Here is a 12,648-nt window from a genome sequence, read left to right as displayed (position 1 = left end):
CAGCGTTCTTCTGACTATCAGTATAAGTCTCAGTGGTTAATGTGAGAGCAAGCCACTTCCACAACCACCAATGTGCAAAAGAAATCGACAACAACATCATTGCCATGCAAATGATGGAAAAGTGGCCGTTTTCAAACATACCTGGTAATGAACATCGAGACGCAAGGCATTGAGCATCAACGCTTGACTGCCTGGCTGGCTTTTATCTTCAGCAGGGCGAAGCAAGGTCGGTCCAAACACAGTGGCTAGGTTGTGTAAACTCATCTTGTTTACTTGCACATTGTTTGCCACTCTAAAGAAACAATGAGGTTTTAATTCACAGACGTTAAGATCTGGTTGCAATTACCATAATGATAAAAGACCGGTGTATCGAAGACAGCCTTTCCCAGGCTTAGGCTACACTAATGCCCAAGAAGCGAGTAACAGTTGTTTGGCTGTGTAAGTTCCAAAACAATATTTATTGAAATCCCTATAAACTGTATTAAAAAAAAAAAAAAAAAACTTTTCAGCTTATAAGACTGACATTGAATTAATGTAAAATGATCAAATTTCTAATGCTCTGAGACTGACCGAAGCAAGTGGGTTCGTAGGAAATGCAGGGTCTTATAGTTGGCAGTGGGAAGGTCGGAAAGCAAACCAGTAATCGTCCTTTGCTTTGTCTCAGGATCGTTCAGCGACGAAGCTGCGACAAAATTGCTGCAACAAACAAGATCGAAAAGTAATGAAACACTGCATTGATTTGATGTTACAACAGAGTCAACTTTGCAGTTCATTTTCAGTGCTGTGGAAAGCATCTTGATTTAGATATCCGCAGATTGTAAGCTAAATCCGGAGATTTTACTCTTAACTCAAACAGCTCAAAACTAGATTTTTCTTCAGTACTGCCTGCAGTGTCATCATCGCCAAGCTGTCAACTCAGCATGCGTTGCCTCTGTCAGTTACAAACGACTTACGCCAAGTCAACAATCTCTGAATTACACTTCGTCTTAGGGCTGTTCAAATATACCATGGCTAGAGGGTGTCAGCGCCGTCAAACGGGGGGTGAACAAAATACAATAAAATGATTTCACATGCTACAGTAGAACTTGGTTAATCCGGATTCGGTTAATCCCGATCTTCGCTTAATCCGGATGAAACTGGAAGTACAAATAAGTCAGGCTTGATGGAATCGTCATCGGTTAATCCGGATCTTCACCTAATCCGGATGGAATCGCTGGTCAAATCGAATCCGGATTAACCGAGTTCTACTGTATTTCAACAGTCCCTAAACGTCCATTACAATAAAAATAACGAGTTACAAAACCTACTTGTATCTAGAATCGGTGAACAAGGGCTCGGGTAGTTCACGGAAATACAACTTGAGTACCCCCGCCACTGCGTTGATGTCAACCTCCCCCAGAAGGACGTTGACGTCTTTTCGGTCTGAAGAAAAACCAAAATCAATGTGAACATGACAATTGAGCACAATATTTTGCACAAATACAAGTTGTGTTTCCACAATGACCCACCAGTGTCGAAAGATGCTTTCAGAGCTTGTACTTCGGATGCCACACCGGATACCCGGTAGATTCCCACTTCGTTCATCCCTCTTCTTTCCACCTCAGCCACGCATCTCCGAACGATTCCCGGTATCCCAGAGCTGTCTCTCCTAAAATGTGACATTTGTTATAGTTATGGCCACATAATATTACAAGATCAGCTTCGTTCTTTCCTGGACTCTTTTTACTTACTTTGCTACGGTTGCAATCTTCACGCCGAAAACTCCATTTGATTTCTTGGAAAGAACTCGCTGGAGGCTCCTCTCCCGGGCAGTGAACTTCACCGACACTTTGATGGTGACTTCATTCATAGAAACTAGTTCCTCAATCCACTCGCCTTTGTCTCGTAACGAGTCTTGAATCAGCTGCACAAAGATGTTCGACATCTTTAAATGTGATACGCGAGTGTGCTTAGCATGGTATAATGTGTTAATTAGTCATCCTGTAGAGAAGCCATCTCATTGTTTCGAAATGTCAAACGGCGAATTGAAAGTTGTGAGCATTTTATTCTTCTGCTACTCCGTCTATCTATTTGGCATAGAATGACAAATTGTGTTTGACTACTCACTCCAACTTTTCCTTTCGCTATCAACACGTCGTCATTGTACGAGGCCCCCGCTGAAGCCTCCCGAGCCCTGTCAAAGCAGAGTATCCGCAATGCCATGGCCCCGTCCAGGTCGAGCTCAAACTCTTCATTCCAGTCCGGCTCTTTGGTGTCATGGCATGCTCTGGTCTTGGCTTTGGTCTGAAACTGTCCGTACGAATCCACTTCTAATGTGCAATAAGGGTCTGTGGGAAGAAGACAGGGTTGTAAATTTCAACATCACGACGTGGACATTAGGGTGTTTCATTTTTTCACCATTTTTGAAATTCAAAATGCCTGGGGTCCCATCTGGTGGTATTTGGGGTAAAAACTTTACACCCCAATTTTTTTCAATTGTGACGTCATATTGAGGTGGTCCACGAGGTTTGAAATTTTTGGGCCTCAAAATCTCAAAATTTGGCCGTATCTCCAGAACCACTCGTCATAGATCGACAAAATTAGTGTCAAAGTGCGCAGAAGGGTCGGTTTCCTATACCTGATGTAGAGAATATTAAGGTCTACCTACTTCAGAAAAAAAGTTATTTAAAAAAAATCTGATTTTCGGTCTATTTTTTCCTGATGAACAAAGATCAGGTGATCAAGATAAAGTTTTTCTGTATTTTTTCACTCTTGGCAGCTGCTATTGCGTAATAAAAGTCCTTGTTCGTTTTGCAAGAGATGAAACGTTGATAATTGAGGTATTACTATTATAATGTAGGCCTAACCGTTGAGGAAGAGGTATGCTGCTCACCTGCTTTAGATTTTTATCTATCTGTGTCATTATGGCAAAAGGTCAAGTATTAGTAAGTCGATGCAAAACTTCAAGGAATTGGAGAGAAATGTGCTTCTCCTTAATTCAGACATAGTCAGTCACTATTTTTACTTGAGGAAGAAAGTACTAGCCGAAACTAATCCTAAGTTTTTGAAGAAAATACCCCATTCGAAAGATGAACTGCTGAAAGATGCAGTTGGCATATGGAACAAAGCTGGTCTTCCAGTGCTTAGCAAACAGAGGATTGAAGCGAAGTTAAAAGACGTGATAGAGAAGTACAATACAGCAAGAAAGAAGGAAATGAAACGCAGAGGTAATGAGGTTAATCAAAAATGGTAACAGAACTTGTTCGATATTATGTGCATGCAAGTGTTCGATCTCCGAAAATCCGGTTGTTTTTCCAAAGAAACTCTCTTGCAGCTGTGAACTCGAAAACTGAGTCCAGAAGAAATTGCTTTCTTGAACCATCAGAGAAAAGATTGAAAAATGTTTATCGGTGGCATAGATGTCAACCATGTAGAAAAGGCTTCGGAACGGGAAAATCATAAAAGGAGGTGGGAAACAAGCGGTGAAGACAAACGAGCACTTCCGGCATGCAATCTGCTTAAGCATCGGCACTACTATGTTCGAAACAGAGAAAAAGATATGAAGCAGTTAGATATCTACACCGTAACGAAAGCGAATCTGATGGGGATATGAATTGGGAAGATGATAAGGAATACGAGCCTCTGAAACCAGCTGTTGGGGGAAAATGTACAAGAAAGTACATTCTTTTACAATAAATGATAGAAGTTGTGTACCTGCTGATCGTAGGACGACTTCGGTACGCCAGCAGTCAGATCTTATGAGGTCGGTTCTTGAAAAAGATCAAATAGCTGCATCACCTTCGACAGTATACCGCCAATAAGAAAAAAACAAGAGAAAAGTCTCTGATCAAAAGTGAGAACCTTCTCAACTCAGCTTCTGCCATGCAGTTATGTTATTTTGGGCGCGTTGTCGATAAAACAGATCGATACGTTTTCTTGGGTCAACTTGTTGATGATAATCGCATGAAGCACGAAAGTGTGCTTGCTGTTAAATCTTTTCCCAAAAGTGTGTCGGTTACTGCAGAACTGATTTTTGACACTATCATCCAGGAGGCTTGCAAAGTTCATCTATCTCAAGTATATTCAGTCATGGCTGATACGACTGCTCTCAACACAGGAAAAAAGTCCGGAGTCAATACTCGACTGGTCAATTATTTTAATGATGAAGTTGGTCATGATATTCATACCCTTGAACGCATGTTCCACATAAACGAAATATATCTTCCTCATGTTATTTCTTTTGTGGACGGCGCCAAGAAGGGTCCTGGAGCAATGCAAGATGGGGTGTTGCTTAACCAGATAGTGAGACCAGACAAGCCAAGTGCTGGAACCTTAACATCAACTGACCAGTTGAACGTTCCTTCAATTAATACCTCAATTATCACCGTTTCATCTCTTGCAAAACGAACAAGGACTTTTATTACGCAATAGCAGCTGCCAAGAGTGAAAAAATACAGAAAAACTTTATTTTGATCACCTGATCTTTGTTCATCAGGAGAAAATAGACCGAAAATCAGATTTTTTTTAAATAAATATTTTTCTAAAGCAGATAGACCTTAATATTCTCTACATCAGGTATAGGAAACCGACCCTTCTGCGCACTTTGACACTAATTTTGTCTATCCATGATGAGTGGTTCTGGAGATACGGCCAAATTTCGAGATTTTGAGGCCCAAAAATTTCAAACCTCGTGGACCACCTCAATATGACGTCATAATTGAAAAAAAATTTGGGGTGTAAAGTTTTTACCCCAAATACCACCAGATGGGACCCCAGGCATTTTGAATTTCAAAAATGGTGAAAAAATGAAACACCCTAATGGACATTGATTCACAGCAGCAAGAAAACGAGCATAAAAATCAAACAAGACACTAAATTTTGCTTTTAAATGTCGATAAAGTAATTGGATCCACGTTTGTCATGTGTGAATGTTCTCACATGTTCACTTACTGCAAGCTCGCAGGAATCCTTGTCCACAATGTATTGTAACGTTGAGATAACCAGACAGCAATTCTTCATCTTCGTTCATGAGCATCGAGCCGATGTTGTTCATCTATGACGTAAATGTTGTTTATTTCTCAGAAATCGGTTCTTTTAACATCGCTTCAAGGACCGATTGCTGTCGGAGTATTGTGAAACTCAAAAAGTTGAATTTTCTTCAAGGTTTCATAGTCAAACTATAAAAAATCTCTCCTCAACGATTATATTCGGTTTTGCTACGATACATACAAAGAAAATTTTAATGCCGTGTCACTTCATCCGATAGTTGGAGGTCGTAAAATTTTACTTTGTATCGCACTTGCACATTACCTTTCTGTGCTTGAAGCAAGCGGATAGCAATTGGTTAATTTCAACAGAGGTAAGCGAAAAGCTCTTGAAACAAGATTCCTGCTGCTTCAAGATGGCCTCCGTCCATTCAATTCTTTCGTAGTCCGATGACATAAGGAACATGTAGCTCTGTAAACGAGAAGTCATGTGTAGAAATGCTCCAATAATTGATAAAAACTACGATATTTAGTAATTATCGTATCGACTCTTTGTAGTTAATAGCAAAAGAAACATTAGAATAATGCACTTTGATAATAAAGCAAATAGTGGTAATAAAACTCTTAGTCTACACATTTCACAGCACAGCAAATTAGCGTAGAATTTAGAGAAAACAGGTTTGTGGAAGAAAATTACGAAAGCAACTTGCATCTACTGGCGTTCAATCAGTTTCGTGATGTTCCGAATGTTGTTGAAGATTTAGTTAGGTAGAAAAGAGCAAAAATAAATTACTTGAAGCTACCTTAAGTAAAATCACAGACGCCTCTTTTCAGAAGAAAAACGTGCGTTGTTCTCATCTTATTTGAAAAAATTCGTTTTACATCTCAACATAATATCCGCTGCATACTTTGCAGAAGCAAATCCAAAGAAAATATTTAAGCAAAAAATCTGTATTGAGATGAAACTGGCAACACTAGCACAACAAACTGCATGCCACAACGCCAATTAACGCATTATATACAGCAAAATCGTAATCACCGAATTATGTAATCACTACATTAATTCAACGTCTAGATTGGTTGAAAAACAACAAAACTACAACAGAGTTAGAGTAATCCAAAATTAAATTTAGCAAACTCTGTTGAAAACGTCCAATGTTTTCATGTGGAAGTACAACGTATAGCAGATGTAAAAATATTTGTTTTTGAAAGAAATTACAGACAACAATTATTAATTGTTAGTTGTCACTGTAACGACATGCAATCTTGCTTTTGTCCTACCTTTGCCCTCTCTTGCTGTCGAATCAATCAGAATCAAAACAAAAGAATTTATTTAATGTGGAACATATTTTACCATGTAAACTTTGTAAAGGTATGATGTTTATTTTCGCTGATTTAAGACTCCCTCAATAAATTCCTTAAGTTTGTATAAAATAAGGAAAATACAGAAATACGTATTGCAGTAAAATTTTTCAAGCAGCAAAATCTGTTCTATTTTTATTGTTTCAACGTCTGCAGACGCATTTTGCCAGCTGGGATCACTCCGGCAATTCCAAAGTCTGAACAGAATAGCAACAAAAGTGAACTTATGAGCACTTGTTAGCTCAGTGGTTAGAGTGCTCGCCTCTGCATGGGCAGACTTGGGTTCGATACTCTGTCAGGTCATATCAAAGTCCTTATAAAAATGGCGTTTAAGTTCACTCCTACTCATCGCTCAACATTGAAGGAATGGTGTTCAAGGTAATAATTTTGCTGGGCTCGTCTGTTTACGGCCAACCCTGAGTGCAATGATGCTTTACAAAGCGCAATACAGTAGAATTTGTCACCCAAAGAGGATTAGAAAAGGGTGACGAATTAGGCGAACTGACGAATTATGCAAACAGGTCAAAACTAGAACGACTTCTGCCAAAACTGACAAAAATGTGAGAAAAATTGTTGTTCAAAGTCATTAAAATGGTGTTCTTACCTTTCCTTGCATGTGGTAGATCCTCAGAGGAAGATCGGGAGCGGCGAGTACGATTCTAGCTTCCAACTCGGCCAACTTCTTCCTCATCCTTTCTTCGCTCCTACTTTTCACTGGAGCGCCATCTGACGAAGACTTTGCGGCGTTCTTCTTCTGCTCGCGAGCTATGTCACGCTTGAGTTGTTGCACTTTGTTGCTCATATCACGCAACTCGTCGTCACTAGTGTTAGGAACCTCTGGCATCGCTGAAGTAAAATTGAAGGATTAGTTGAATGACGTTTGTTACCGGCTTGCAATATCCTTTCTTTTTTCTATTGATTCAACGTCTGCAGACGTTAAAGAATATAAAAAGGAATTGTTCACTGTTGTGTTTCTTCAAACAAGACTGCCAGTGCGGTATGCAGTATGCACCATAGCAGAAGAGGTGAAAAAATAGCAGGTTAAACAAACTGAAATCCTTCGTTTTACATCGCTCCAACGCCATCAATATTTAACTGCTAAGATAGCGGGATATGAAAACATTGCAAAACTAAACCATCTTGAGATGTTAAGCCATGTTCAGTCGCCACCATACATGCCAATGAATAATTAGTGTCACATGATGCTTAATCTACAACATACTAATTTTCTTGATCATTCTTATACAATCACTATGTGATAATTTAGACAGAGAAGCTATTTTGTTAAATTATAAATAAAGCTAATCAAGCCACAACACTGTATTTGTACAAAAATTGGTTTCACTTTCAGCTTGTATGTAAAACATGATCAGTCAAAACACATCTAAGATGAGATTACGTAATTCTACGCTTGACAGGGGGGGAACCAAAGGTTGTCATGGGGGAGACGTAGTGCCAACAATGTTGGCATATTCCTTTTTTATAATGACAATGGATGTTTGGTTTGTGTGCCGAATTATCATTTTCGCATGTGCGTACCAATCTTAGCGTTGGAAATTATAAAGTATTACGCCAAGTACTCGTCAATTGCACGGCCGTACCTTCCGAGTCTTCTTTTGGTTTAAAAGATAAATCTGCAAGAGGAATGTACCATTTGCATTCGTACGAAGCTTTCGAGTGAAACATCCTGAAAAGTAAAGAACATCCATCAAGTTGTTGTCATTCATCGTCTGCAGATGTTAAATCAATGTGAAAAAATGACTAATTTGCTGTCTAAGTGGTCTATTTTACCCTGTAAGCAAAACTTGAATTTTTACACAGTTTTAACTTGTCAGTTGAGTGATAAATCAACGCCTAAATTGAACTTAACGGTTTAAAAACTTATGGATCATGAATTGATCTTACCCAGCAGCACTTTTCTGTTTCGCGCAGAGCAACAAATCACTGAAGAGAAAGCAATGTCGTAACTTCCTGCTCCCGTCACTGGCGACCTGTGATGTAACAATTGCACATATAACTGCATAAAATCGTCAACAAACTGGTACAATTGGTCTTTCTTTAATTGATGCAGCGTCTGCAGACGTTGAATCAATGTAAACAGGTAGATTTCGCGAGCTGATTTAAAAAGCAACCAAGACACAGTTCAGAGACATTTCCATGGGAGATGACATTGTAAAACACAATAATTGGAGACAAGGTCGACAACGGCATACGTCATATGACGTCACTTGCATTCTCTCGTTTCGAGAATCTGGTGCGAAGAATTTAATTGCAAATTTGTTATTGTTGCTAATGTAATTAAGTTTACATGATATCATTCAAACAACGATGACTTGGGCTATTTTAATGATACAAGAATTAATTAGAATCCGTGGGGTTTTTGTTATGAATTCTTCAAGTGGCTAGTCAGAACACTCAAATTTTATCACACAAAAAATTGTAAAATTTGGTGCTGCTTCTACGAGGTGCTTGCCAAGACGTGTTCCAATTGGCTTTGTCACAGTTGTTGATGATAATTACCATGTAAGGACTTCAGCGTCATAAAAGAAACTATTGAAGACCACTGATGAGCAAAATATACAGTACGTCAAGATTTTGACTCTGCACATGCTTTTTGCTTTCAGCTAGACAGTAATGGAAGCAGAAAACTTAAGCCTTTTCATCGACAAGACGACGACATTTACTTTAGGTCAACAACTTCAATGAGTTCAAACGTGATATGAAATTTACAAAGCATTACAGTAAACAACTTTCGCAAAACCGACCTCTACCAGAAATCCATCTTTGATCAGTTCACGATCAGCTGATCTTGCTGCAGCAGCTGCTGACGATGGACCGCGACGAGGCTTGAAAGAAGATGATGAAGAAGAGTTTATTCGTTCCAGGAAGCTTTGTGATTGTTTGAGAGCCTGGAGGACAGAACTGTGCATGAGGCAAGAACAGCAGACGCCAGATTATCAAAATGATGGAGAATCAAAAATCACATAAAGGCATGATAATATTATCATCATCATCACTGTCGACAGATGGCCCAATGACAGTTAATAAGCCACGTTCTAGATTAGTAGTTTAAGCGCGTTGGAATGACAAGTGTAACGTAGCAAGTATACATGACAAGCTTGCAGCGAGTGCTGACATCATATACCAAATTCAAAAAGTAGAGCACACTGGTTCCGCCTCAACTAGAAAATTAAGTAAAAGAAATGCAAACCTGTCTCAATATCTGATAATCAGGGTGACGGTGGGGAGTTTGCTTGAGTAGGTCCTGTAGAACCAGTGTTGTTCTCATCACCCTCTCAACTGGCTTGTAGAGGACCTCTGCATTAGCCACAAGTGTAAGTTCATTCACACAAACCTCTGTGTGAATGGAAGATAAGTCTTTTTTCATATTGATTCGACGTCTTCAGACGACCAATCCATGAAAAAAGTGCTTTTGTTTGGAGCACAACGCATTAATTTTATGATTACGAACCAAAATGCAGCGCAATGTACACTCCAAAAAAAAGTAATGAGCTGGTTTCAATTACTTTCATAAAAGTATATTTTTAGTCTTGGAAACAGTTTGTTTGTCGTATCCAAGCTTACGCCAGGTGATTGAAGATTTGGATTAAGTGGACGGGAAGGCAAGAAAGCCAATCTTTGTGACAACCTTCAGGCGTGTCTTCAAGACGGAACCAAAGACACAGCTGCATGCTCTTGAGCGGTGTCGAACCGGCGCCCTTTCGAACGTCGTTCCATCGCTCTCACCACTCGGCAATGCAGACGTGAACGTCATACTAGTAAATCAATCCATAACTTTTACTACAACATCTTGTACGGCATCGGTAAAAAAGTGCTAAATTAAAACTTTCAAATACTTCTCATATTGGATTTTCCAAGCATGGAAAAATACAAATTGCACTTTAATGCTCGTGCTATACTTGCACTGCACAAACTGAAGTTATAGCATTAAAAACCATTGTGAAGACAGACGATTCGTTTCTAATGTCATAGCAAAGTATCAACAACTCACCAACTAAGCTGATGGACATTGAGTCTTTTGTTCCACGAGATTGAACTTTCAAGCTCTAAATCAAGTTTAATGCAGTTAAACAAACGGCATTTTACACAAAAATAATATTTCTGGAACAATCACAAAGCGGATACATGTATTTGCATTTTCAGAAAAAGTCGAACATGAATTTTCATGTTTTAAACTTGATTAGCCCAGTGAAAAAAACAGTTGCATACTTGTAGGTAACATACTGACATGGCAACACTGACCTCTATCAGTTGGGCAAACTGCTTGTTTTCCTTGGCGCATTTCTCGACTGTGTGCTGAGCGCGTTTGTAGTTGTGCAAGTAGTCGCCGTACAGGTTCAAATTGCTCACCTAGATGGAAAGAAATATCAAATTAGAAAGTCTACAAGCGTTGGCCAATCACTTTAAGGAAACTGTTTCCAGTTACAATACATAGTTTCAATTCAACGTCTGGCGACGTTGAAACAATGTCAAAAAGGCAACGTTTGTTGGAAACACCAGATCAACTGAGATAATCAAGATTATTCTATTCAATTTTAACGGATTCTTTTGTATTTCTATGCTGCAGTTTTCTCCTTAACTGCACATCTGCGCAAAAAGATTGTGAAATCGAATTTTGGCGTTTCAGCAATATGAATATATCTACACATCTTACCAATTCTTTGAAAAGATCTCCAACGTTGGTGTCTGCACTCCAATCGTCCAACCTCGGCTTTAACTTATCATAAAACTCAGTGTGAAGTTGGTGTAGCTCCGGTACTCTATGGAAGAGCGTGTCAAAGTCTTGGTTCGACATGACTGGTTGGGAGGTTGCAATGGTCGCCTTCAGTGGCTTCATGTACTGAATAACGAATGAACGATGATTAGGGCAAGATGTGGTCCAAGAGTCTGTAGTTTAGATCCGTAATTTTCTGGCTCAGGGGGATAACTTAAAGGATGGAAAATGGCTTGACATTTAAAAGTGGTCTTAACAACCAGTTTAACACCCAGCACATGGGTTTGGCGCAACTTAACTGGCTACTAAGTTATTGAAGCAAACCAATTACCGAACAGGTAATTTCCGCCACGAATGCACCCTCTCTTAGCAACCAGAGGCAAACTTGTAACCTAGCCGGCGTATCAGCCTCAACTTCACTAAGAAAATGGCTGAATGCTGATTTGGTAGCTGGAAAATCACTGACAGACAATATGAGGTTCGAGTGGAATCTTATCATTTCAACGATATTTTGACCAATCAACGTACAATGCCAGATAACGTACATCAACGTACAATATGTCAGGACACCAAAGCGGGACTCACCAATACCAGAGTGTTAAGATATTCCAAGTAGGTTGCTTCGTTGTCACGAACAGAGCCCAGCACCCACTGCCTCATGCGTAACTTCTCCGCTTCAGCGATGCTTCGAACTTTGTGGTAATCAACCATGTTTGATACAGCTTCGTTCTAAGCATGAAAGTATTAGAACAGCATGCTTTCAAGCCAGCTTGCAAAAGGCCGCTTTCACATGGTTTGAACGTTTAGTGATATTGAAACGACGTACAAAGCAACTTTTGTTGCTAAACATGAAGGCGGTATAAAAACGGTAACTTTCTCTGGCTTGGAACCAGAGAATCCTGGTTTGAAATACTTGTGGATGAAAAGATGCGCAATTGAGTGAGCAACTAACAAGTGCGAAAACCTCAGTGCTTTTGAACAAGCGTCGTCAGCAAGACGTAGAGGACGGAATTTTCGCAATTACGTCACAACAATAACATCATGCCTGCACAAGGACAACTCGTTATTTCAGCATACCGATGCAATTTGTACATAACAACGGCAGCTTATGTAAATACGTTTTATTGAAGAAACTAAACATCAGGTTTACACCGATTTGGCGTTACTAAGCTGCTCGATGACATTAACTTAACGCAGTAGCCGACATTACATTGGACAGATCAATAAGATGCATCATACAGTCTTCTACTTCTCGGAAATACGCCTCACAACATGTTTAACTAACATTCTCTGAGCTTTTTATTGAATCATTGAGCGATGGAAATGTCGAATAAATAACATTAGTTTTCATTTAGACAACGTTAAAAGCAATCACGGAGAGCGTTTCCGCTATCTCCATAGTCATACTGCTTAAAAGAAGTCAGCCGCAGCTAACGGTTACCTCGCATCGGATGCACTGCACTTATCCCAGACAGCAAAATCCGTCATTTTTACATTGATGCAACGTCCGCAGACGTCATTTCTATGACGATTACTATTCACAAGCAAAGTAGCATATTTGATACCTTAAGTCGCATCTGCTTAATC

At 39.5% G+C, this 12,648-nt stretch overlaps 1 protein-coding gene across 2 annotated transcripts in view; it reads right to left on the bottom strand.

Annotated features, from left to right (window-relative positions):
- Positions 1–12,648, bottom strand: part of LOC145785117 (active breakpoint cluster region-related protein-like) — a 29,507-nt gene that overhangs the window by 853 nt on the left and 16,006 nt on the right. For both annotated transcript variants that reach the window (XM_082596818.1, XM_082596819.1), the window contains 17 exons: positions 11,647–11,790; positions 11,002–11,187; positions 10,590–10,697; positions 10,339–10,393; positions 9,538–9,644; positions 9,092–9,235; positions 8,232–8,317; positions 7,928–8,013; positions 6,931–7,172; positions 5,290–5,436; positions 4,930–5,032; positions 2,107–2,327; positions 1,731–1,903; positions 1,509–1,648; positions 1,308–1,422; positions 571–696; positions 142–292 (listed from right to left, as the gene is read on the bottom strand). In XM_082596818.1, the coding sequence (XP_082452944.1) occupies positions 142–292; positions 571–696; positions 1,308–1,422; positions 1,509–1,648; positions 1,731–1,903; positions 2,107–2,327; positions 4,930–5,032; positions 5,290–5,436; positions 6,931–7,172; positions 7,928–8,013; positions 8,232–8,317; positions 9,092–9,235; positions 9,538–9,644; positions 10,339–10,393; positions 10,590–10,697; positions 11,002–11,187; positions 11,647–11,790 (2,334 nt within the window). The remainder of the gene's footprint in view (positions 1–141; positions 293–570; positions 697–1,307; positions 1,423–1,508; positions 1,649–1,730; positions 1,904–2,106; positions 2,328–4,929; positions 5,033–5,289; positions 5,437–6,930; positions 7,173–7,927; positions 8,014–8,231; positions 8,318–9,091; positions 9,236–9,537; positions 9,645–10,338; positions 10,394–10,589; positions 10,698–11,001; positions 11,188–11,646; positions 11,791–12,648) is intronic.

Source organism: Aplidium turbinatum, chromosome 16, assembly GCF_918807975.1.
Source record: "Aplidium turbinatum chromosome 16, kaAplTurb1.1, whole genome shotgun sequence".
Classification (NCBI taxonomy): domain Eukaryota; kingdom Metazoa; phylum Chordata; class Ascidiacea; order Aplousobranchia; family Polyclinidae; genus Aplidium; species Aplidium turbinatum.
The sequence above is the reverse complement of the archived record's forward strand: the minus strand, read 5'-3'. Positions and strand labels throughout refer to the sequence as shown.